At 38.4% G+C, this 23,631-nt stretch overlaps 2 protein-coding genes across 4 annotated transcripts in view; one reads left to right on the plus strand and one right to left on the minus strand.

The window, feature by feature from the left end:
- Positions 1-20,739, plus strand: part of LOC149014806 (transducin family protein / WD-40 repeat family protein) — a 73,677-nt gene extending 52,938 nt beyond the window's left edge. The window contains exons 16-23 of one of the 3 annotated variants that reach the window (XM_089155439.1): positions 5,427-5,586; positions 6,542-6,619; positions 6,774-6,910; positions 10,725-10,801; positions 14,946-15,015; positions 15,188-15,253; positions 17,907-18,061; positions 19,050-20,739. In XM_089155439.1, coding sequence (XP_089011565.1) covers positions 5,427-5,586; positions 6,542-6,619; positions 6,774-6,910; positions 10,725-10,801; positions 14,946-15,015; positions 15,188-15,253; positions 17,907-18,041 — 723 coding nt within the window. In that variant the 3' untranslated portion in view covers positions 18,042-18,061; positions 19,050-20,739. Of the gene's footprint in view, positions 1-5,420; positions 5,587-6,541; positions 6,620-6,773; positions 6,911-10,724; positions 10,802-14,945; positions 15,016-15,187; positions 15,254-17,906; positions 18,062-19,049 lie in introns of all 3 variants that reach the window. The other 2 variants (XM_089155437.1, XM_089155438.1) reach the window with 2 other exon arrangements.
- On the minus strand, positions 20,633-21,935 carry LOC149014807 (fatty acid elongase 3-like). Its single transcript, XM_089155440.1, has one exon. The coding sequence runs from the start codon at positions 21,690-21,692 to the stop codon at positions 20,766-20,768; it is 927 nt and encodes a 308-aa protein (XP_089011566.1). The 5' UTR covers positions 21,693-21,935; the 3' UTR covers positions 20,633-20,765.
- Between the last annotated feature and the right edge of the window lie 1,696 nt (positions 21,936-23,631).

Below are 23,631 nucleotides of genomic sequence, written 5' to 3' on the forward strand. Positions count from 1 at the left end.
TCTCTCAGTAGTTTGGTTGAATACTATGAGTGAATCTATAAATATTGTCTCTGACCAGTATGTTTCCTCTTTACATTTTGAACCTGTTGTCTCTGACCAATTCTCAAGATTAAACTGCAAGGAATTGGGTAATGTCACGACCACAGTTTGCACTGGCGGTGGGGTCCACATCATGTACATTCCACTAGGGCACGTGACAACTTCTCTTCATTATCATCTCTTTATAATCAATAAAAACAAAATGCTAGACAAAACATTTTTCCGGCAAAAAAAATAAGCGCACAGCCGTTATACAAGCATCAAACGTACGAAAGGAATATGAGATTACATCTTCAACTTTAAAGGCATTGGGTGGCAACACCGCCTTTATCATGAACTGTAGCAACATTTACAATAATGAGCTTTGCGGCCCGTAAGCAATAAAGACAACCAGAAGTCAGAGTCATTATGCATCAATTATCACATCAAAATCATATAACATCATTCATTCCAAACTTCCTTTCATTTTCCTTTTCCTTTATCCTTTCTGTTCCTTTTCCTTTTCTTTTCCTTTTCCTTTTCATTAAACTAGACCTAAGCACTACGGAGAGAGCACCATCGGCAAACCACACAAGTGACACAGCTCAACCACACAAGTGGCACGGCAAACCACACAAGTGGCATCGGCCAACCACACAAGTGGCATCGGCCAACCACACAAGTGGCATCGGCTTAACCACACAAGTGGCACGGCTCGGCTCAGGCCGGTGTTCTTTCGGAGGCCATTATCGGCTAGTATATCTTTCCACTTCGGCTGCTCATGCCCTCCCATTTGGGTACATAAGTACCGGGACTAGAAGCCATTACATTTTATTCATTTCTTTATTTATTTTACTTCCTTTCTTTTCTTTTCACTTTTCGGTCTTGCTTCATGCCCTCCCATTTGGGTACATAAGTACCAAGACTTACAGAAGCCATTAACATTTTATTCTTTTACTCTTTCTTACATTCACTTTCAAAATTGCCTTACCATGCCGTCTTTTCCACGAACATTTCAATCCAATCATCATTGCTCAATGTGATGCCCCGCATCTTTTTATATTATTATTTTATTATCGTGTGTGAATGTGTCAGTCTTTAAGATTATTAACGGATTCGATAATTGATTTGACGGTTTAATTAAATGATTTGAGTATAGTTAAAGGATAGCTTAAATGAGGCTAGATCCAATTGACATTGGGGAGGTCAAACACGCTTGTGGATCCCACAGAGTGGGGAACGAAAACGAGGAAATGATGGCATGATTTTCGAACCCGAGGTACTAATATTAGCACCTCAAAGTGGGCCGCATAAGATATTACAGCGGGCCCACAAGCCCATAACAAAGCCCATTAGTCATTTAATTATATATATATATATATATATATATATATATATATATATATATATATATATATATTATATATATATATATATATATATATACCCAACCGACTTAAGAGGACTGACTTAAGAGACTTAAATGGGAAGAATGATTGTTGCTTAGTGGAGAAGCAAGAGAAGAAGAGTAGAAGAAAGGAGAGACAAGTGGGGAGAAGAGAAGAGGAGAGAGAGAAAGAGTGGAGAAGAAGTGGAGGGAGAGAAGAGAAAATGGAGGGAAGCCATTAAAGGCTTAGAGAAGAGGAAGAAGAAAACCGTGGGGAGAAGAGGAGAGAGAAGGAGTGGAGACCGAAGAGGAAGACAAGAGAGGAAAGAGAAGAAAAACCGTGGGGGGGAGAGAAAGTAGGGAGAGAAAAAGAAAAAGGGAAATTTCCCGTTGGTTCCTACGCATTGAAATAGTCAGGAATTGTTCGAGGTATAAGAGGGAAAGCGGATTTTATCAGAACCAGGGTCAAATCACACACACATGGAACAAGGACAGGTAAGTAATATTGACCAACCTGTAAATGTTAAGTGGGTAATTCCTTTTAATAGACATATAACATGCACATGATAACATAAAGTCTATTTTATTTATTCATTGATGCAATATATGGAAAGTACATGATATATGGGTTTGTGTATTGAACAAAATGCGGATTGGATGGACTTAATGATTTGTGAGCTGACTTGGAATGCTAATAGTATTCTTAACTATTAATATGAATTTAAAATATTCTACATTCACCAAAATCACAGCTCCACAACATCAATCAACATCAGCCATAACACAATCATCAATCAATCATAAAAAGACAACAATCCAAGATAACATAATCATCACAAATCAAATTAACACAAAATACATTAGCACAATCAAGTAACAAAAAGTATAACATAATCACAAAACAATATATCATGTACTCATATATTCATCAATGAATAAATAAAATAGACGATGTTATCATTCATACTATATCTACTAAAAGAATCACCCACTAACACAATAATAAACGAATGTTCCATCAGGTCGTTAAAATCCATCGATCAATCAACAAAACCAGCCAACAAAAATAAAACCCTCCCAACTATTTTTCATTATCTACAACCACCTCTCTCTCTCTCTTCCCCCACCTCTCTAAAAAAAAACCCACACCTCCCCCAACCCACAACATTAAAAATTAATTATATATATATATATATATATATATATATATATATATATATATATATATATATATATATATATATATATATATATATATATATATATATATATATAATTAAATGACAAGGGAAGGGCGTGGGGCGGAAATACGCCACTCGGGCTAATATTATAGGGGTTGAAAATCAGATCATTTCATGTCTAATCAGTTATGGGACCCCAAGGTGTCGACCTTACAAATGGATTCACCATAATAATAAAATAATAATAGAAAAATATGTGGGGCGTTACATAATCTGTATGAAGAAGTTCTACGTAACTAGCCGTGAGGCAGGTGGTGGATTTTTCAATTTCAGTATGTTACCTCTTCACATTTTGAACCTGTTGTCTCTGACCAATTCTCAAGATTAAACTGCAAGGAATTGGGTAATCTGTATGAAGAAGTTCTACTTAACTAGCCGTGAGACAGGTGATAGATTTTTCAATTCCAGTATGTTACCTCTTCACATTTTGAACCTGCACTATTGGCTGCCTGAACTAGGTCATCGAAAGGGACTGGGGGGGCCCACAAAAAGAAAAAAGGGGGGGAGTTTAGAAAAAAAAGGGGTATTGAAAAGGGAGAAAAAAAAAGAAAAAAAAAAAAAAAAAAAACAAACACCTCTGGACAGCCCAAATTCATTAGGATAGAATCCTCTAACTGGGATTGGGCATTCACATCAAACAGCCTGACTGGATCGCTTATGATGGTTGAGATGCCAATAGGATCCTTATGTGCAGACAGCTTTACTGGTACCAAATGTTATTTGAGAAATAAGTGAGAGGAGAAAAGAAAGAAAAAGAAGCATTCAGAAGGAGAGGAAGAATTGAGAGATTCAGTGACAATCATATGGTTTTATTGTTATCCAATGCCCAGCTCAAGGAGAACTGAGACCTAACCAGGGGATGTATTTATTTATTTATTTAGGCATAGTGAGGATTTATTTAATTATTTATTTAATTGGGGATACTCTTGAAATTGAGTTCAAGATAGTTTCAGAGCTTTTAGAATACAATTAGAATTGTTTAAGGCTACTTATATCCAGCAGGATTCATTGGATATTTGATGGAAGTTTGCCGGACTGGTTTCCTCCATCCATCTCTCTTGGCTGTTTTTTTTTTTCAATTCATGTTCCTCTCTGGTTTTCTCTGTTTCGATTCTTCTTTATGTCTGCTCTCCATTATATCCCTGTTTCCAGGATTACTTAATCACCCTTACAATGAGATCTGTTGGTTCTGTTATTGGTTACTCTTTAGCACACTTATCAAAGTGCTGCATAGACAAGTAGTTGATTTTTCTGAACCAAGGCAAACCAGCCACCTAATTGTCTGGTCGTAGGTCTGAATATCCATCCTTGAAAGAGAAAACGGGGGGTGAGGGGGAGAAGAGATTGGAAGACTGAAGAAGATAAGCAAGAATAAGAAAGAGAGTAAAGAGAAGCAGTTCTAGCTGCAGCAATCGCTGTCGAAGTTGCAGAACAGAAGAAGACAAAGTTGCAGTGGCAGCAGTACTGAGAATCTACCTGTCACTGCTGCTGGTCCCACTGCAACAATCGTGGCTGGATATCTCTTCTGGCATTGAAGATCTGAGAAAATGGATTACAAAATATTTCTACTTTGACAAAATAAAAGTTATGTTTTATATTTATGTGTAAATCTCCCCAGGATTTACTTTTAAAATAGAAAAATTCCATATTTTACATGTATTTTTTACAGGGGTAAGGTTGCATAGGAAAATTGCCCCTGGACTTCCTTGTGTGGAGACCTTTGGCACCTGGTTCCCCTTTTTTGTAATTACTGCAAACTTTCTCACTTACCTAGAATGCTGAAACTCAAGGTTCAGACAATTTCATGGCCTGATAGCTTTGTTAAGAGATTCAATTCTTGATGTTCAGTTATCCAGTCCAAAAGTGTAAGCCATTAGGCATGGTGGCCCAACTGGTATATGAAGGCATTCAAAGTCCAGCAGTTTTCCAGTGTTGGATTATCCCCTACTTTTGTCATCCATAAATAGTTTCAAAAACCAGTCCTTTGTCATTTTAGAGACCACTGATTTAATCACTGATGTAGTCTCTGAAATGTTTCACCATTTCATTAATTTTTTAAATTTATAGCTTTTGTGGTTTGTGTTTCTGTCACTTTTAGTTGGTAAGCCTATTAATGGTTACCAATTGACCTAGTTTTCCAGCTTGGGACTTTGAGCAATTTCATACTTGGAAAGAATGAGGAACATCTGAAAAGACGCTTATTTGAAAAACTTCTTGGGTTGATAGATCTACAGCTGAAATGTGCAACTGTTTGTGACTTTATTGAAGTTATTGGTAGTAATGGATTTCTTGAATTAGTTTTGATGTCTGCCTTCAGTTATGTTGTGTACTTGGCTCTTATGATATCTATGGTATCATATTGAGTATCTGTTCTGTTTCCTAGTTCTTATTCTGACAATGAGTATAAGCAGCTGTGGAGCTGGAACATTCTCCTGGTTCCTTTCTTTTTCTGTCACACTATCATATCTGTTTGCCCTCCTAGATTTGTCAGTTAGTTGTTTAATAATGGGTCAGCATTGAGGCAGTCAAATGTTGCCATGTATCAGAGTGAAAATCTGGAAATTGTTTGAAACTGTCAACCCTGTTTGATGAACAAGAATTGCCAGAAATATGAGGGAAAAAACCCCACAAGTGGTTGATATCGGATTACTAAATATCACATGTATCCGAGTGAAAAATTGACCAGTCATGTTGCAAAATTTTTGTCTCACAACAAGAATGTTGTGCCCTTCTATTTTTCATTTTTGTTAAAATGATGGAATTTGTTGTGACAGGTGCAGAAGTCATTGTCATTAACTGAGCCTGAGTTATCAAGGTTGACTTCTGTTATTAAGATATTGAAGGACACATCACACTATCATTGTAGTAAATTTGCTGATGCTGATACCGCTTTGCTGCTGAAGTTATTGAAGTCATGGCCAGTTGCGCTGTTGTTTCCAGGTTATTATGTCAATTTTAACTACTACAATTTGGTTATTTTGTTTTTGGAATATGATTAAGTTTTTTCATTTTTTGGTCTTCTTTGTTGTTGCACTTTGTCAAAAAAAAATTAGTTTATCATATTTTTAGAATTTTTCTATTTATTTATTTTGTACTCCTGGTATAGTTCCTCTTTTTTTTCTTTTTTCCCCCATCAAGATCACTAATACAGCTGGTGCAACCATGATCTTTGCCAGTTGGCTTTTTATTGGTCATGCTCAGGAAACAACCACTTCAGGCCCTAGATGATGATATCTTCTTTAGTGTGATTGTTATTCTATCGTGTCTGTGTACTAGCGCTTCCACATGTGCATGCATGTGCCCTGTTGCATGTGTTCATTATTTATGGACAGTTATTTGTGTGTGCATGTGTATTGTGTCTTATGTGCTGCTTAACTTTGCTTTCTTTTTTCTTTGGTTATCAATGAGCAGGATGATTATATCTAATTAATAAGGATAAGCAGAGAAGATCCATCTTAGAACCTCCTTATTGTTGTTGGCTACCATTCAAGCTCTTTGATCATAGCAGCTTTTGCACCATTGGGAGTAAAGCTGTTGTCTCTCTAAGTGATTGATAGTGCAAGCTTCCTAGCATGGATATATAAATTTAGATGTGATTCATCATCCTTGACTGGCTCTCTAATGCATTTTACTTTGATGGTTTCATCTGTGTGATTTGTTCATTTTGGTGTGCTTTTAGTGAAGTTTAATCGTTGGAGTGGCTTATCATGACAAGTGTTTGTCTTCGTATTTCCTATACATGCTGCCTTTATGGTGATTGTTGCATGCTTTATAAGAAGTTGAAAGCATGGTTTAGAATGGTTGATGCTCTTATATGTTTTATGCAGTTTGATTTGTTTTTCTTAATGGATCCAACTGCGGTATTTTCCTGACATTCTATTTGCTTCTTTTCCAGTGATTGATATCTTGAGGATGATGATCCTGCATCCTGAAGGCGCAAATTTACTTTTTATGCATACGAAAGACCAAAATGGTAACAAATTTTGCCCTGTGATTTATCATGTCATATGCTCTATTTAAAGTTCTGGTTTTTTTTTTTTAAGCCACTCAGTTCTATCTTTCCTGCATCTCTTTCTGGTAATAATCTCTTGGTCTAGTTTGATGCTAACTGTGGTCTTTCTCTCTAGATGTGTTGATGGAGATTATTAAGAAAATTGCTGTGACTCCTGCACTGCCTGCAAATATTTTGACTGCCATCCGTGCTGTGACAAATCTCTTTAAGCACTCATACTTCTATCCATGGTTACAAATCCATCGCAGTGAGGTTAGTTAGTAGCCGCCAACACATAATGAGGATGACTGAAAAACTTTTCAAGTAAAATGTTGATTTGCTGAGAAGAAAGTCCAAAGTTGTTTGAATTTTGTTTAATATGAAAATGTACCGGCAGTATTCTTTTTCTTTTTGGATGAATAAGCTATCATTAACAAAAACCTCGACGGAGAGAGAATGTAGAAAGGAGGATGAAAAGAGGGGGGGCGGGACCGGCCTTCAAGTAATAGGTGGATAGTAGATGCTAAGCCCCATGTAACAACAACGAGTTTGTTCCTTGGGGCATCCATAACTCGGGGATGGTGAAGCAACTGTAGCTTAGAAGATGCATCAAAGCATATGGCTTTCCAGATTGAGTCTAATGATTTGGAGTTGCACGTCCATCTACTAAGGTTTCTCTCCCACCATAAGTGGTGAATGGCAGCACTGAAAACCCACTTAATGGTGATGTCATAAACTGAGGAGCCAAGGAAGGCTCGGACCCGCCAACCGGAACCCAGGCGGAGCAGGGCCATGGGCAGGCCCCCAAAGGGGGGAAAGGGACAGAAAGAAAGGATCCACTATCGACTTGAGGAAGGATGAGTTTCCAGGGCGGGGGGGAGGGCGGGGTGGGGGAGGGGGGGGGCCAAACCGGGGACGGGGAGGAGGGGGAAGGGGAAGAGAGGGGGGGGGGGGGACCATGAGCCATTAGAGATGAAGTTGGAGACGGTGGGAGACTAATGGATACGGGAATCATAGACAATATAGGGGCCAAAGTGGAGAATTCCCAACGGGGTGCTGAGGGTTGAGCCAAAAGGAGCCAATAGTGACCATAGCAGAGGGGTAAGAGGTTTGAGTTGGAGAAGTTTCTGAGGGACCTAGGAGGAGTTGGAAGGGAGGGGAATAGTCCATATGGACACTGACTTCAGAAGGTAAGTATGGGCTTAGTTTACCTATATGGAGTCATGTTTCAAGGAGATTTTCCACATTAGCTTCAACAAACTTGCAGGTTTGTAATCTCAGTCTCCCAGATATGGCAGATAACGAGATCCCCTTCAGCTTTTGGTTGACAAATAGTCAAACAGCTAATGCATTGAAGAAAGCGGGTCCCTTCTAGAGAAAAACGTTGAAGAGGCCTTGATGTATCAGAATTAGTGTTAGGGTTTGTTGAAATATTTTCCTAGAATCTAGGGTTAGCCTAGGATCCTTCTCGTGAGCTAGCAGTTAGATATCCAAACCTGGGGTTTAAAGGTTAATAAATTTGAATGGGATGCCAACATTGTTAAATATGGGTTGGATTGATATAGATTGTAGAGATGGAAAAGAAGATAAATTTTGGGATATAAAGGGATAAGGTTTTGGGTAAAATCTGGATAAAAAAAAAGAATCTAATGGGTTGGCTTAGGTTAACAAGGAACGTATGGGAAGAAATGAGATTTATATGGGTAGCGTCTGTGAGATGTTAGCACTTTAACAAACTCCTATAGGATGATTTTGAAATACCCAAATTTACCCTAGGGTCGATTCGGTCGAATAAAATAGAGGGGATTGATCTTGGCAAGGTTTAGACTATCTATGAGCTTGATCTCAGATGGAAAGAAGGATTCTTTGGAAGTCTTTGAGTCTTTCCTTTTCTTTCTTCTTTTTCCTTTCGTGTTTCTTTTCTTTTCTTTTCTGGTCTTTCAGATCTGCCACAAAACAAAGAAGGGGAAATAAAGGGGCCTGAGAGAAAGAATGAGAAGGGGGAGGAGTGCTGCAGGGTTGAGAGGAGTGGTGGAGGTGGGGCTCTAGGAGTGCGGCAAGGTGGGGGGTGAGTTTTTGGGTGAAACACACGGTGGGGGAGTGATATCTTTGCTGCTGCCTGGGTGGTGGAGGCTCTTGATGAGAATGAAGAGGGGGGAAGGAGCTGTACTCATTGGCTTAGGACTTGAATGCTGCTGGATTTGTTGAACTGCTGTAGACGATGCAAGGACTTAAGAAGCTTGAAGAAGATGATCGCAATACCCACTGCGGCCCTCCCAAGAAGACCACGACACAATTCCTTCAAATTTAGATTCCTTATTCAATTCTGCATCTTTACCATGGACTAGAGTGGGCTATTTATAGCCTTACATTTGGAGGGAAAAGACTTGAACTCAAATAAGGAAATCTAACTAGACTTTGCAACTCAATTAAATTATAACCACAAATAAAAGAAACCTTGTCCAAAAATAATCTTATCTTTAAATAGATTCTATTTGAGACTCACTCTAACTAGAACTCAAATTATTTAATTAATTAAGTCGAATCAGATTTGGTCTCACAAAAGTAAAATAAAAATAACTAGATGAAAATAACAATCAACAGAGTTAGGAAAATGACCAAAACACCCTTGGTAGGATTCAGCCAGACTAGTAGTTATGCCAGGTGAGTTGGGCGGGCAAGGGGCAGGGGAGGACCCTACATCAGGCCCATGGGCGGGGTGCGGGGATGGAGAAGATACCCTACCAATAAAGATGGGAGGATTAAAAAACCAATTTGATTAAGACCCTCTGGCCCCTAAAGGATAAAAGCTTGTGCTTCTAGAGTTAGAGTTTCTTCCAAATGTGATCAAGCATTGGCCTGCAATGGTGGGTTGTCCATCTCCTTGGGTTGAGAGGCAGACCCAAGTAAACCACTGAAAGGGAGCCAAGCGACAACCCAATGACATGGAGGAGGGAGGCCGGAATAAATTCCGAGACACCAGCAAGAAAAAAGCTCAATTTCTCTAGGTTAATGCACAACCCAAAGAGGGAGGAGAGAATGGAGAAGATGGAAGACGTGGAGGCTTTAGAAAAGATCATAAGGTCATCCGCAAAGGCAAGGTGCATCAAGTTGAGGAATTTACAATTTGGAATGGAAGAAATGAGAGCTGTCCAGGTGTTTGATTGGATGATTCTGGAGAGGACCTCTATGGCTGGAGAGAAGAGAAAGGGGGAAAGGTTGCAGACTTGACGGATGTCCACACGGGAAGGGAAGAAGCCCATAGGAGTGCCATTGGTTCTCCTCTCTCTTTTTGAAGTAAGTATTTACGATTGATGAATCAAAAGCAACAGAAAAATCTAAAACTGAGATCCTTTCCTCATTCCTCTCTTCAAGGCCATATCCTCCATGTACACTTTCTTAGCCTTTTTGATATTCGCCAATATATTCCTGTAGGTCACCCCTTATTATGATGACCTTTTCTCCTTGACAAATTCCTTGCATTAATGTACATCTATTCCCAAAATTGTACCGTTAAAGACTTTCATCCAGTCCTACTTGAGGTGCATATGCACTAATCATATTAACAATTTCTCTCTCCAGCACAATATAATATTATAATGCACGGATGTAAACATGATAACAGGGTATGTTGTATGCAATCATTTTTTCTAGCATTCTCTGGTTTGGCTATGTGGTAGTCCTTTTTTTCTATGTTTTTATTTGTGAGAAGTGTGTTCACTGCTTTCTCATAAATTTTGTAGATGTATGCATCACAGGTTGAGGATGTTAATAAACTTGAATGACACTTTCTTGAAGTTCACTTATGAGCATATTTGTGTCTTGTTGGGAGTTGGAACAGATTTCTCTGTTCAACATGCAGACTAATTTTCTATGTTGTTATGGGGTTGTTGACTCCCTGGGGTCCTCATTTCTCCTATATGGTGTAATACCTGTAACTTGCTGTGTATCTTTAGTTTTCTCAAAGCTGATTTCATCTTATTTTCTTATTTGATTCTTCAAATAAAATCAGCTGGCTTTTCATGCCATCTTGATGCCCTTACGAACTATAAATTAATGCCGATTTATTGGTCGATTGAGTTTGCAGGTTCTTGATGCATTTTCAAGTTGCTGCTCATCTTCCAACAAGAATATTCAATTGGCCTATTCCACTTTAATCCTCAAGTGAGTCTTGTTGTGGTATTATATTGGTCTTTCCATTATAAGTACAATTTTGTTCCTGAAATAAGAAGCTGGACATATCAAGCTTAGTCATTCAGGGGACAGCTCTGTAGTTAAAGTAGTTAACAAAGGTTTACTGATAAAAATGTTTGTGGTCTCCATCGGACAATGATTGGGCAGCTTTTTGGGCCTTGAACTTGGACTAACATGAGTGGGAAATGATCACAGACAAAGTTATGGCTCCTTTAAGTCTGTTGACACAAGTTGATTCATTTTGGTGGGAGAGGTTTTAGTTATGTGGACAGTGTGCAGTTTTTGCCTTGAAGGAGGGGGAGGGGTATCAGGGAAAAGCATAATTTTTTTTTTTGGGGGTGGGGGGTTGTGGTGCTAATTAGACATTTTACAGTACATAATACTTCAGTAATCTGAGTCTTATGAGGGGTGCCAGCATGCAATTGTGAAACAACTGTGGTGTTTTACCAAAACTTCTCCATCTTTTCTCTATATTCTAATTCCCCCCCCCCCCTTCAAGATCTTCTAGTGCTTAATATTTTGGTAATTTCTGGTACTTTGGTATAGTAAGATTATCTAAGTTGTCTATTAGTATTGGTCAATTTATCATTAAGCTGGTTTTAAGAAATGTCTAGTTGATGTATCTGAGAGATGCTTGATATGCTTAAGGTACACTAGATATGTTTGTGATACTCTCGTATCAAGTGCTGTTAAGTATTCTGCATCCTGCACCACCACCACCACCAACAAAAGCCATGTCCCGATTAAAGGGGTTGGCTACACAGATTCTTGCCTATGAATCAGCTTTGTTTGAGGTCATACTAGATACAAGGCCTTAGCTATGCATATCCTTTCTCACCAGTTATTTTAAGGTTATCTTAAGCCTGCCCGTAATCTTCATAATTCCTTCAATCTAGATTCTAGATTAAATCTCTTCACCATACAGGGGCATTTAAGGGCCTCCATTGAACGTGGCTGTGCCACCTCAATCAACTTTCTCTTAGCTTATCATAATCCATAATCCATGAATAAGCCAGAAATATTGATACATAACCAATCTTAGGTTCTCTGTCTTCACAGTATCTATGTGAGAGATATCTCGGTGGCAATTGAAATACCAAATCAATACAAAGCAATTAAGCAAGAAATTTTTGAAAAGGAAAATCAATATCCATATTAACCCCCCCCCCCCCACAACAAAAAAAAAAAAAAAGTTCAAGTGAAGCAGAAGCAATTTGTAAGTACAACTGTACAACAATGTAGAAGTAAGGTCCAACTAAGAAACACTCTACGGTAGGATTAGTGACAGACTGCCGCAAAATACCAACATCGCAACAAAATCAGAAATTCAGAATTGGTTACCTACAATCAGAACCTGACCAAACTTGGGTTGAGTGGTAGTATGTTGAACAGGTTCTATGCTCTGAATTCAGCCTAGAACAATCCTGCCAGCCAGTTGAGGAAGCCAAGAACCATCAAGTGGACCTCTTGAATTCAGACTGGGGCTTTTGAGGTAACAATTAAATAATAGAAAGGTGGGGGTAATGTTTCTGCTCTCAGAGATTTATCCTTTCACCAGGGCAATAACTTTGTGCAAAGCAATCTTATATCATGATCTGAGGGATCCCAAGAACTTGTACATATTTATGGGCAGCTATTGCTTGCCTTACAATTTAACAGAAAATAAAAAACTTGAGCCTATTTTCTTAATCTATAAAAACCTACATGGAGGCAAGGCTGCTTTATAAGCAACCACAAAATTTATATGAGAATTATTCTGAGATTGAAACAACACTGAGCTCCTAGATACTCAACATATAGGGAAAAATCCTTGATAGAAAGCCTCCACGCAATCTATGCTTAGGCCCCTCAAGATCTTACAGTAATAGTTCCAGCGATCCCAATATGGGGCGGTGACACCGTTCATGCGAAGAACAACATGAACAGTTTGGCCTCTTCTTTGGTGTTGACCTAAGCCAGTATACCTACTAATGTATATACACAATAAACAAACCAATATTACAATTTAATGAAGAAAATATCAAGCATACTGTAAAGTGGTAAGCAACTTATAATATGTTCTAACCTCTAAGCAACAGATATGGTTACGTATGTGATTTATCTCATCATTAAAGATGATCCGAATTTTGGTCAGTTTTCCTGTTTCAATGTGGTAATTGGCAAAAACAAGGAAGAAAAACCCAGATACCAGCCAAAAAAATTAAAAAAAAAAAAAAAATCAAATTGTGCAAGTGCCTTATGGAGAACAAATCCTTCCAAGGATTCATGTAACTTCTAAATTTGTTGAGGTTGAAGTCTTGAAGATATCCCATGGATGAGGTCATAGAGATAAGGGAACAATGTTAGAAGATGGTTGGCCAAATAAAGGAAAATGATGCAAGACCTGGCCATGGTTTTACAGAGTAACAAAAGTTTCTCTCCAAGAGCCATACTTAGAAAGGAGAGGAGGCTGTATGCTAGGATCCAGATCTTGTAGGAGAGCATTTTTGACTGGGAAGTAGAGGAATCTATAACTATTGGGCAGAGTTAAATGATTCACTAATTAGAAGGTTGGGGAGTTATAAGTAGGTTGGAGGCATCACAGTTCCCCCCCCCCCCCTTCTTGTGATGCTATTAACTTTGCAAGCGGAAGGTTCCTGCCCTGAGCCATTCATGTAAGCAATGAAGCTTTTTGGTTTTTGAATTGTATCATGATTGTTTTTCATAAAACTGAAACCCAAGTCTCCTAGGCTGCTGCCATGTTCTCTTTTCCTTGAGGGGCTGCAACTTCTTGTTGCTTGCGGAGTTGACTATTTGTCTCCTCTTCTGATGCAAAGAACTCTGGTGGTGAGAAATTTACATCCACTCCATTTTCCTCTTCTCCCTTGCATGCGTCTGTATTAGAGTTTTTCTTCCTATTTTAATATCTTTAAGTAGAAACTTACAATTATTTGGATTTGTTAGGTTGACTGGATTTAGTGCCGTGAAGCATCAGATTTTAGTTGTTTTTATAAGGATCTTGTGTGGCTATTATGTTAGAATTTTTTTTCTCGAGAGGAGGCCTATTAGATTTAGTTTTTGTTTTGGGGTTTTGGTAGTTTAGAAATTGAAGAGTCCTAATAATATTTGTTGAGTTAGTTATGTATTTAAGGATATTAGATCTTGAAGATTTTTAAATGTATGTTATCACCACTCTTTTATAAATGTAATATAGAATTGGGACTCTAATTGTGTGACTGTTAAGGTGTCTTTTCTCTTTCTTTAGGGTACTATGATGGTCCTCTTATGTTTGCTCTTTCTTGTATTAATTCTTTGATTCCTTCTCTATTGCAAACTGCTGGGATATCAAAACCTCAAAGCTTCTCAGCTGTTGAATTGACAGAAAACCTCATGACAGCTAAGCTCATGTTGCAGCCAATTGATTCACTGATTACTGGTCTAGAATTAGGGTTGGCTAGCTGCATCATTTAGTGGTCATGATTTGCCAGAGTTGACCGTGTAGGCAGGGATCTCTATTTGAGATTTTGTTTCTCTAGCATTACCTTTTTGCACATCATTCTTTACAATTTAGAGGTATACCCTATGCATTTTCCCCTTTCTTGGGAAATGTGAAATTGAAGAGACATTCCGCTTCTTCCCCCCACCCCCACCTCCTCCCACCTCTTCATTTTTGTTCTTTTGAGTCACAGCAACCTTCTCTAGTTCATTATCCTTTGTAATTTTCTGAGTAGGCTATCCAGTGCAAATCAGTATTCCTTAGAGGCACAAGATAAACATTGAAGGAAAAAAATGATAATATAACCATGATACATCGTTCGCCTCATATCTCCTCAGAAGAAGAGATTATATTTTTCTACCCAGGCTCTTCAAATAAGCCATCTTTGCACTTGTGAAAAAGGACCATCAGCTTCACAGTCCTTCCATAGGAAGATAGGCACACACTGGTCTGACTAGTCACTACAGAGAGATCTCAAAATGAACATCAAAAGGGGAAAATGGAAGATGAGTGACATGAAACCCATTCGAAATGCAGCCAGCTGTAGACAGCTTTCTCTTAATTTAGTGCAGCTTGTAACTTCCTTGAGTGGCTTAAGAAATTGACACTTAACAATAAGCCACTTGTGTTCTTTTGCAGTTATGCTGTGCTTCTGATTGAGAAAAAGGACCAAGAAGGCCAATCTCATGTTCTTTCAGCTGCCCTTGAAGTATGTATATTTGATTAGACCACCTTGAAGTTTATCTTTTCTTCTGATGGATTTTCATTTCCAGTGCTCATTTATATTTTCTGTCATATTCTCAATCCTGATCTGTGCACAATCTAGAAATTGAAAATGTATATATTTTGATCTGTTGTGCACACTTGTCCATGTTTCACAGATTGCAGAAGAGGGAAACCAAGATGTTGACGCAAAATTCCGTGCTCTTGTAGCCATTGGATCACTGGTATTCTTTGAGTTTGTTTACTTCCGTTCGTATCAGTATTGTTTGCATCTGATTTTGTAGTCTACTGATGTAAGCAAGAATAAGCTGATGATATGCTGTGGGAGTTATGCCTGTTCTTCCTGTTTTCCTCTTTGTCTTTCTTTCCATATCAACTTTCTACTTTTTAGAGTTTTTCCTTCACACTCAAGAGGTGAAAGATTACTTTCTTTTAGTATATATCAAAAAAGGAATTTGAGGAAATTCATTCGCTTGAAACAAAAAATTTTGAAAATTCTTTAGATCAGTAAGCTTGTAACTGAATTCATATGATCTGTACAATGGTTCAGGATATCATGGTTCATGATCTCCGTATCAATGGCCAACTCAGTCCTTTGAAAAGCCAAGTTGGACTGGGATCTCAGTGAGTTGGAGTATTTTTTTTCTGCCAACTTGATTGGCGGGTATGGTTCTGAAACGTAGTTTTTTGGCTTTTTGAACACATTGACTCTATTAGATTTTTAAAAAAAATGTGTAAATTAAAGTTTGATTTCAGACCATAGGTTGTAACAGCTATGATGAACTAAAGTGTATAAAACACCCTATCCTACGTATAATTTAGTTATAGAAAGTGATGAAATCATACATTTTATGTAAAACAACTACGGAAAAGGAATCTTCAAATTTATAATAAATTAGTAATTTGTTGTAGATGTAGGCTAGATGTAGTACCAATGTACTACATGGGCAACTCTGATGAATTTCCCAGTGAAAATTGACCAAAAACTTGAGGAGGTGAGCTCTAGCGGAAATGCAGAAACGGAATCAAGTTTAGGTCCAAAAATGTTGTCTCAAGCTAGGTTTGAGTACTTTTAAATGTCGTGTTGGTTCAAGATCAGTGCAATCTGATCTCTTGAGTTGTGGTAGTTTTCTGTTTCACATTCAATCTTGTCTTGCTTTCTCGAAAAACCGTCATGTCTCTCAAGATATCGTGAGTTGTTGAACTATGATTTCTGCTTCAAATATGGTCCCTTGAGGTCTCTTTACTTGGATACAGCTAATTACAACTTACACCTAGGTACCTGTTTCAGCATGATGCAAGGTATGGGTACTGTCTAGATCCTTTTACAAGTTGTCACGTTGCATCTTTTTGGGGAAAACAAAATAAGGCAGCCACCCTAGCAATAATGATAGTTTAATAGGAACAACAAAAAGAAGAAGAGGTGGCTGCAGCAAATTACCATTGTTGAAGAAGATCAATGAAAAAAAATAGCATTGTTGAAGAAAAGATGAAGAAAGGATGTCTGGTTCTCTGAATCCAACTGTCTGGAATCTTTATCAAGACTGTAATTTGGCCTTGGAGCCCAAAGCCTCAAATGAAAGGGGAGTTTCAATGATATCAACTATGTAACTGTAAAATTTCTACAAAATGACCCAATTGCACAAGTCCTTGGTGCTTAAACCTGGTCATTTTGTTGTTTTTACATTTTTCTCATTTTTCTCTGCTGTTTTTTGGGAATGCCGCCTATTTATATGACAATAGACTCCTCTTTTCTTATTAGTAACCTTCTCTTGGAGCATTGCCCTTATTTCTTCATTGATGCAAGAGAGTCAGGGAAATTTGTATGTTAAGAGAGCACAGCCATGTTTTGTGTATAATAAAAAGCAGAGTAATGACAGGCCTTCATGGCAATAATGAATTACAAAATATGCAAAAAGCCTTAAAGTTCACATTGCAACACTCCACATCAAGTTGGTGCATAGGTCTCAATAAGGGTGCAAGACTGGCCCTAGCCTGATGGCCCTGCCTTGAACCTGAACGAGGCCTGAGCTCAAGATCTTGGCTCGGAGAGCCTAGGACTAGGGCTTGTCCTGCCCGGCCCCTCCTGACTTGTCCCTGATTTTGGCCCTAATCCTGACCTTAATAGTCATTGATATCAGATTTAACAAGACCAGATAATAATTATAGTTTGGAAGTTTTACTACTAATTTTTCTGTATAAGATGATTCAGATTTAACAACAGGTTGTATTGTGGAAATTCTATTTGTCTGTTGTATATCTAGTTAAGATATTATTGTATCAGATTTAACACATGGACAATAATAATAGCTTGAAATTTTTATTTTTTATTTGACTTTTATATCAAACTTTATAAAGTAAAGATTTTGAAGGTTTCATTGTTCAGATGTACATCTTATGATCAATTTAGCTAAAGTATCTCATATCAGAGATGCTAGGGCCAAGGTCAAGGTCAGGTACAGGGCCAAGGTTAAGACTGCACCTAACCTCTATCAACCTGTATGCATGAGTAAAATTATCACCATCATAGCCCTCACCCAAAAAAAAACCAAGCCCCTTTAACAGGTTAGATGAATAGTGAGAATGCCAGATCATCTGGCTCCTTTTTTTTTTTTTTTTTCCTTCAATGGCAGCCAATTTCATGTACCTATCTCATGAGAAATCGGACTAGTATGGCTAGGGATTGATGTACATTTACAATTTGAGCCAATTCATTGTTCCATTTTTATGAAGTCATGCTTTCACTTGCTGGTAGTTCAAACTTTATATTATTATTTTTTTTTTCTTTTGGGTGGAAGGGTGTTGGGGAAGGTGGTGAATTTTGCACACTGTTTTTACTTTATAGTCATTATTGGCTCTTCCTAATTCTTTACTCAGATGCTCGAGGATTCCATGAAAAGAATAGCAATGGACTTAGATGTTCAAAGCATCACAAAAATAGCAAAAGATTCGAAGGAGGCAAAGATTGCTGAAGTTGGAGCTGATATTGAACTTTTACTGAAACAGAGTTAACACTACCCAGCATTTACAAGGTAATTTTTCATTTTCTTTGCTGGTTTAGCATGTCAGGTACTAGATTTCAGGCATGGACATACTGACTTACTCATGAATTGGTACTAGTAGCCACTAGCCAGTAAGCTCTCTTGGTGGTACTCAGGTGGCTAGGTATAACTGGCCAACAAATGTTTCTTATTTTTTGTCTGTCTGTGTGTGTGTTCCTTTTTCTTCTTTTCTTTTTATTTATTTATTTCCAATTTGATGTCCCATTGTATTATATTTTAGTGCATGGTTGTGGCCCATGTTGCTGTCAGTTGCTCAATATTGATCCTATTGCTTATATCAACTGTTTTAGACCTTTAGGTCTCAAATGTCATTTGAGTTGCTGCTTGGTAATTTTGTGTTAGAAGTTTTTTAGTTCCACTTAGTATGGTGGCAGTGGATGCAGTTGTGGTAACAGAAAAAACATAAGTTAAGAGGAATATTCTCCTTATTCCTTATTCCTGGCCAAATTATTATTATTTATTTTCATTTAACTCCACCGGCTAAAAGCTGCAGTATTTGTCTGATGTATTAGAATCAGAGATGGTTGTAGATTTTAGGTCTCGTGGAGCAATCCAGATTGGTTCAAAGGCCATGTCCTCACCAAGCCTTCACTGCCAGGAGAGCCTATCCCACTACCTACCCACCCAATATCTTCTCATTGGCCAACCCATCCAAGCTTCCCCCACCTGCATCTTTTGCCTTGGCCTGAAGATTCTAACCACCTTTTCTTTGTCTGCCCCTTCTCAGAGCTTATTTGGACCCATGTGGGGTTGATGTTGAAGTTAATCAGATACGCTTTTATGTGGGCCAGTTAAGTGGTGGGTCTCAATCCTCTTCATGGGATTTTGTAGTTTGAAGTGAACAACCCATAGGTGTTAATATTCATTCTCAAAAAAAAAACCCAATAGGTGTTGCCATGAAAACTTCTAATGGTGACGTTGGGAAGCTGTAAATCTTGTCATTTTGCTGTCTTTGCAGGGTAACATATCAAGCTAAAGTATTTGTTCAACAGGACCAATGAACTCTATACCAATTGAATCTTCATTTCCTGCGGGTGGTGATGTGTTTCTTGATATATGATCCAGAAAAGTTACCGATCAGCAGCATGGCTTGGAAGCCTGAGACGCAAGAAGTTCTTGGTCTGAATTCCTGATTCCCAAGAAATGTAAACAGATTAAGTACTTCCGTTGTGGGTCTTCTACCAATTGTATTCATTTCAAAGTTGACTATCAATGATATACTTCTCCATGGACCTTTGCAGCGGTTGGATTTTTATAGTATCTGAGGTTTGCTTTTGAAGTTATACGTCTCTGAAATCATTGTACTGCAGGTCAAGAGTACTGCAGCATAGACAGTATGTGAGTGGACTGTAGATTACAGCCCTGGGTTCCTCACCTGTTGACCATCCTTTGATATACATCTTTCTGTGGTCATTCTTTATTTATTGAAATAGGCCATTTGTCAGATGTATCATTTGTAATGAGTACACTCGCTGGTGGATGATCTTTAGGATTCATGGGGGTGTTTCTGCTCAGCACCAGATGTAATCCAAGGATTCAAGGATCAAAACTACTCATGCTTTGAAATTGGCTGATTCCTCATTGGGAAGTTTGTCTCACAAATTCATATTCTCAGGAAAATAGTTGTGATTATATATAGCTGTTATAATCATGGCAAACCCAAATTCAATGAACTCTATAAGTTGACATCATTTGGGAATTCCTATATAACTACGCCCATTTATTCTTTTGCTGCATCTGGGGTTTCCTATACGACCCTTCAACCCTAAGAAAAGAAAAATTTTAAGGTATAAAAGAAAAAGAAGCTCCAAATAAAATTCGTATGAACTCTCTGAAAGGGTCTACATACAATTCGTGCTTTGAGACCATTTTTGGCTGTCAACGAGAGAAAATAGCTAAGCCACGCCTACTAATCTTAGGTCAGAAGATCAGCTTTGCGTGTTCTTTCCATTCATACTAGCTGTATATCTGTTAATATATAATGTAAAGGTCTCGTGTGAGAATGCCAAGGAATAGTTAGTGGCGGTGGCCAAATTCAAAACCTATCTTACCATAGCAGCATTACTTTGTTGATTTTTCAGCTTGCTTCTAGATCCTAATTGTAAGCTAATGCCTTTGTTTAGTGAGACTTTTCTCATCTCCTCCTTCCTTCCCCATTCATTAAGCAAATTATTTATTGTCTCAACCAGGTATGTTGCATTAGTCATATGATCATATACCACGTAGGGTGGGACCAACCATTTTTTTTCCTTTTTTTTTGGTAATCTGGGTGAGACCAACCACACACCCAGAGATAACCCAACAATAGAAGAACAGCAAAAACTGTGAGAATGGCTAACCCAATAATAGAAGAACAGCAAAAACTGTGAGAATAGATAACCCAATAATAGAAGAACAGCAAAAACTGTGAGAAAATTAGAACATCATTTCTAAAAGATCGGAGATGGAGTGTACTCGGTTTCAGAAACTCTTCTTTTGAAGATTGGATTAAGGGAAGAAGCGAATATATATCACTATCTACATTTGCAAGTTAGTAGTTCATATACAATAAACCGGGGGCGATTGATCGACTTCCCCACAAATCCATTGATTGATGGAATTACAGTTAAAATACAAACCGTCACACAAAAAGTGTCTTAATAAATCTGAAGGGAAAAAAAAAAAAAAAAAAAAATCAGAGATCCTTCTCTTCAATCATATCTCTCTCTCTTCTTGCTTCCAAGCCAGAGTCAGAGCATGTTTGTGTCATTAAAGAATCATCTTTCACTGCAACTACCTTTCTGTTCCTGAGATGCATCTTCACATAGAAGTTCAAGACTAGCAGGAGAATGGCACCATTGAGTACAGAATTGAAGATCCAAGCCCCAATTCCATTACACCCACCATTCAATAAATGTAGCAGAAGAACACCTACATGCCACACCAAGTTGCAGCCCAACAACACTCCCTGGCAAATCACCACAAAGGGAAAGCAAGCACTGCGAAGCCCGATTGCTGTCCAGAATCGATACCCATAGACCAACGAATACACTAAAGTGGTGGAGAGTATAGCTAAAACCTGAAACGATTGCGAGAATTCAAGCCAGAGAAAGGACATGAAGATGATAATCGACTGATTGAAAAGCTGAAAAAATGTCAGTCTCCGACGCCTAAGTATCGTGAAGAAGGTGCGAAGCAATTGAAGGAAGCGAGAGAGATAGAAAACGTAAGACCAGAAGAAGACGCGCCCACTTGGGCGAGTTCCCAGAGGAAAACAGAGGAGCCACTGAAAAGGGGTCTTAGAGCGCCGCCAGAACCATCGAGTGTCGCGAATTTCGGCGGTGGCGGAGAAGAGGATTCCGATGAAGATGACAACAGAAAGCAGCGCCATCGAGAGGCTGTGCACAGCCGGAATGGGTCCTAGCGGCACTGGACGGCGGCGGCGGACGAGGACTAAGAAGAGATGGAGAAAAACAGAGAAAGTAACATAAGCTGCTATGGAGGTGAACAAGAAAGACCATGTAGAACCCCATGATTGTGTATGATTCCATCTGAACCCAACGATCGATGGATGCTCCGAAAGCCAATACGTGATGGGTTGTCGTAATTTTGCGATTTCCATACTTTCTCAGACAAGAACGAATCGATTACCTTCTGGGCTCTGCTACTTCTCCATTCAATTGAACCTGAGATTTTCTGTTTCGGTTCTAACAAGAATTCGTTTTTAGAGTAGCCACAAACCACAATTGTAAAATGAAAAACCAATTTCTCAACGGTTCGATTACGATTTACGAGGAAGAAAGAGTAGCAGACAAAGAGATCTAACAGAACCGGAATGGGAGATTTCTGGGTTTTTGGAGCCCGAAATGGATGGGAACTGAAAAAAAATCTAAGGATCTCTGACGAGTTTATAAGCAGTCGACATTGGTGATTCTTCTGTGTTTAGATCATACGTGGAAAGTTTTCATTGGTTAGGCAGAGGATGACCCTTGGTTTACTTTTCGTATCAAGCGACATCGACCCGGTCCAACCGAGTGGAATTGAGACAACATTGGACCGAGTTGGACCAAAGTAGCCGACACGGTTTATACTTTTCGAGATTCCAGTGTTCGGTATGACACGTCGAGAGAAGTTTCTAACCGTCAGATATTTTGGAACTTGTGTTTGGATTGAATCTTTGCAGAGTCAAGAAGCACGGGAGGATGGAATTTGACCTTATGCTTGTTACCAGCGAAATTGAGAAAAAATCTCTAGAACCAAACAACAACGTTCATCACGCCAAGTTATTATTACAATGATGCCCACTGATTACCTGAATTTATTCTTATCTCCTTCAGAAGATCCTCGGAACCATTCTAGAACCAATGCATTCTAATGAGAGATACACCAATCATAAGGTTTGAGATAAAAAGGTCAAAAAAATATTTTTTACGAGGAAAAGAGAAGATGACACGTGTTAAATACATATTAAGAGGAATACGTACATGTATAGATTTACCAATTGGAGAGACGAAAGTGTAATAGTCACTTTGAATTCGTAGCTATGCTTCCGACTATATTTGATGTTGGGGCACTATAATCATAATTTGACGTCTAGGTATCAAAACAGTTTTTCAGAAAAAAAAGTTATTAGGGTAAAGCTACATGGGAAATATACCCTCCTGACTTTACTTGTATGGAAATATTTTACTTGTATGGAAACCTAAACATCGAAATTGCTCGTCATGTAGGCACAAAACTACTGGACATAGCACACACAGATAAAGCCATGGAACATGCATTGAAGCTGATGAGGAAAGAATAAATAAACTCAAACCAATTCGGTTTGAGCCCAGTCCGACCAGATCGAAACCAAACCATCTTGGTTTGAGCCTAATCCGACTAGCTCGGATCAAGTTGGACCGACCAAGTTAAGGTCGGTCGAATAAGTACAAAGTTTGAATAGCAAGGTAAATCTGAATAAGACTCTAGCTAAAGAAATGGTATTCAATCAAGAGTCAACTACTCATATTTGAGTAGGACTCAATGACTAAGATTCGAATCGCAACCTAACTAAAGTTTGAGTCCCACTCAAACTCATACTTAGAAAAGCTATAAAAAGGTATGAGAGCACAAGAGAAAGGTACGCTGGATAGAACTATCACTATTCGAATTCTTATTGTTCATTACTTTCTTGCCTTCCTTAGTCGGATCTCTAACTAGATCGTTGGAGATGAAAACTCAACCTCCATGGTCGAGCTCATTCTTGCAAGTTCAACCGGCTGAAGGAACGAACAGGATTGTGCAGCAACAGAAGCAATTCAAACCTTTAAAAAATGAAAAGTTTGTTAAAGTCAAAATTTCATTCTACTTCAACCATACTCTTAACCTATGGGTGGCTCTTAGATCTCAAATATACAAATTTAAAATGGTAAGCTTTGTAATTGTGATAGCAAGAATTCAAAGATTGAGACTCAAAACTGCAAACCCTATGAGAAGGATGTCAAAGAATTCAAAGATTGAGAGCCAAATTCCAACTTCTATGGGAAGGATTCAATCATAAAGGATTGAAAAGTCCTATA

Source organism: Hakea prostrata, chromosome 5 (genome assembly GCF_041222555.1).
Source record: "Hakea prostrata isolate BN-2017 chromosome 5, UWA_Hpros_2, whole genome shotgun sequence".
Taxonomy (NCBI): domain Eukaryota; kingdom Viridiplantae; phylum Streptophyta; class Magnoliopsida; order Proteales; family Proteaceae; genus Hakea; species Hakea prostrata.

What these genes read in the sequence shown, in the direction of transcription:
- LOC149014807 (XM_089155440.1), bottom strand. Translation starts at nt 21,692, where the DNA reads ATGGAAATCGCAAAATTACGACAACCCATCACGTATTGGCTTTCGGAG.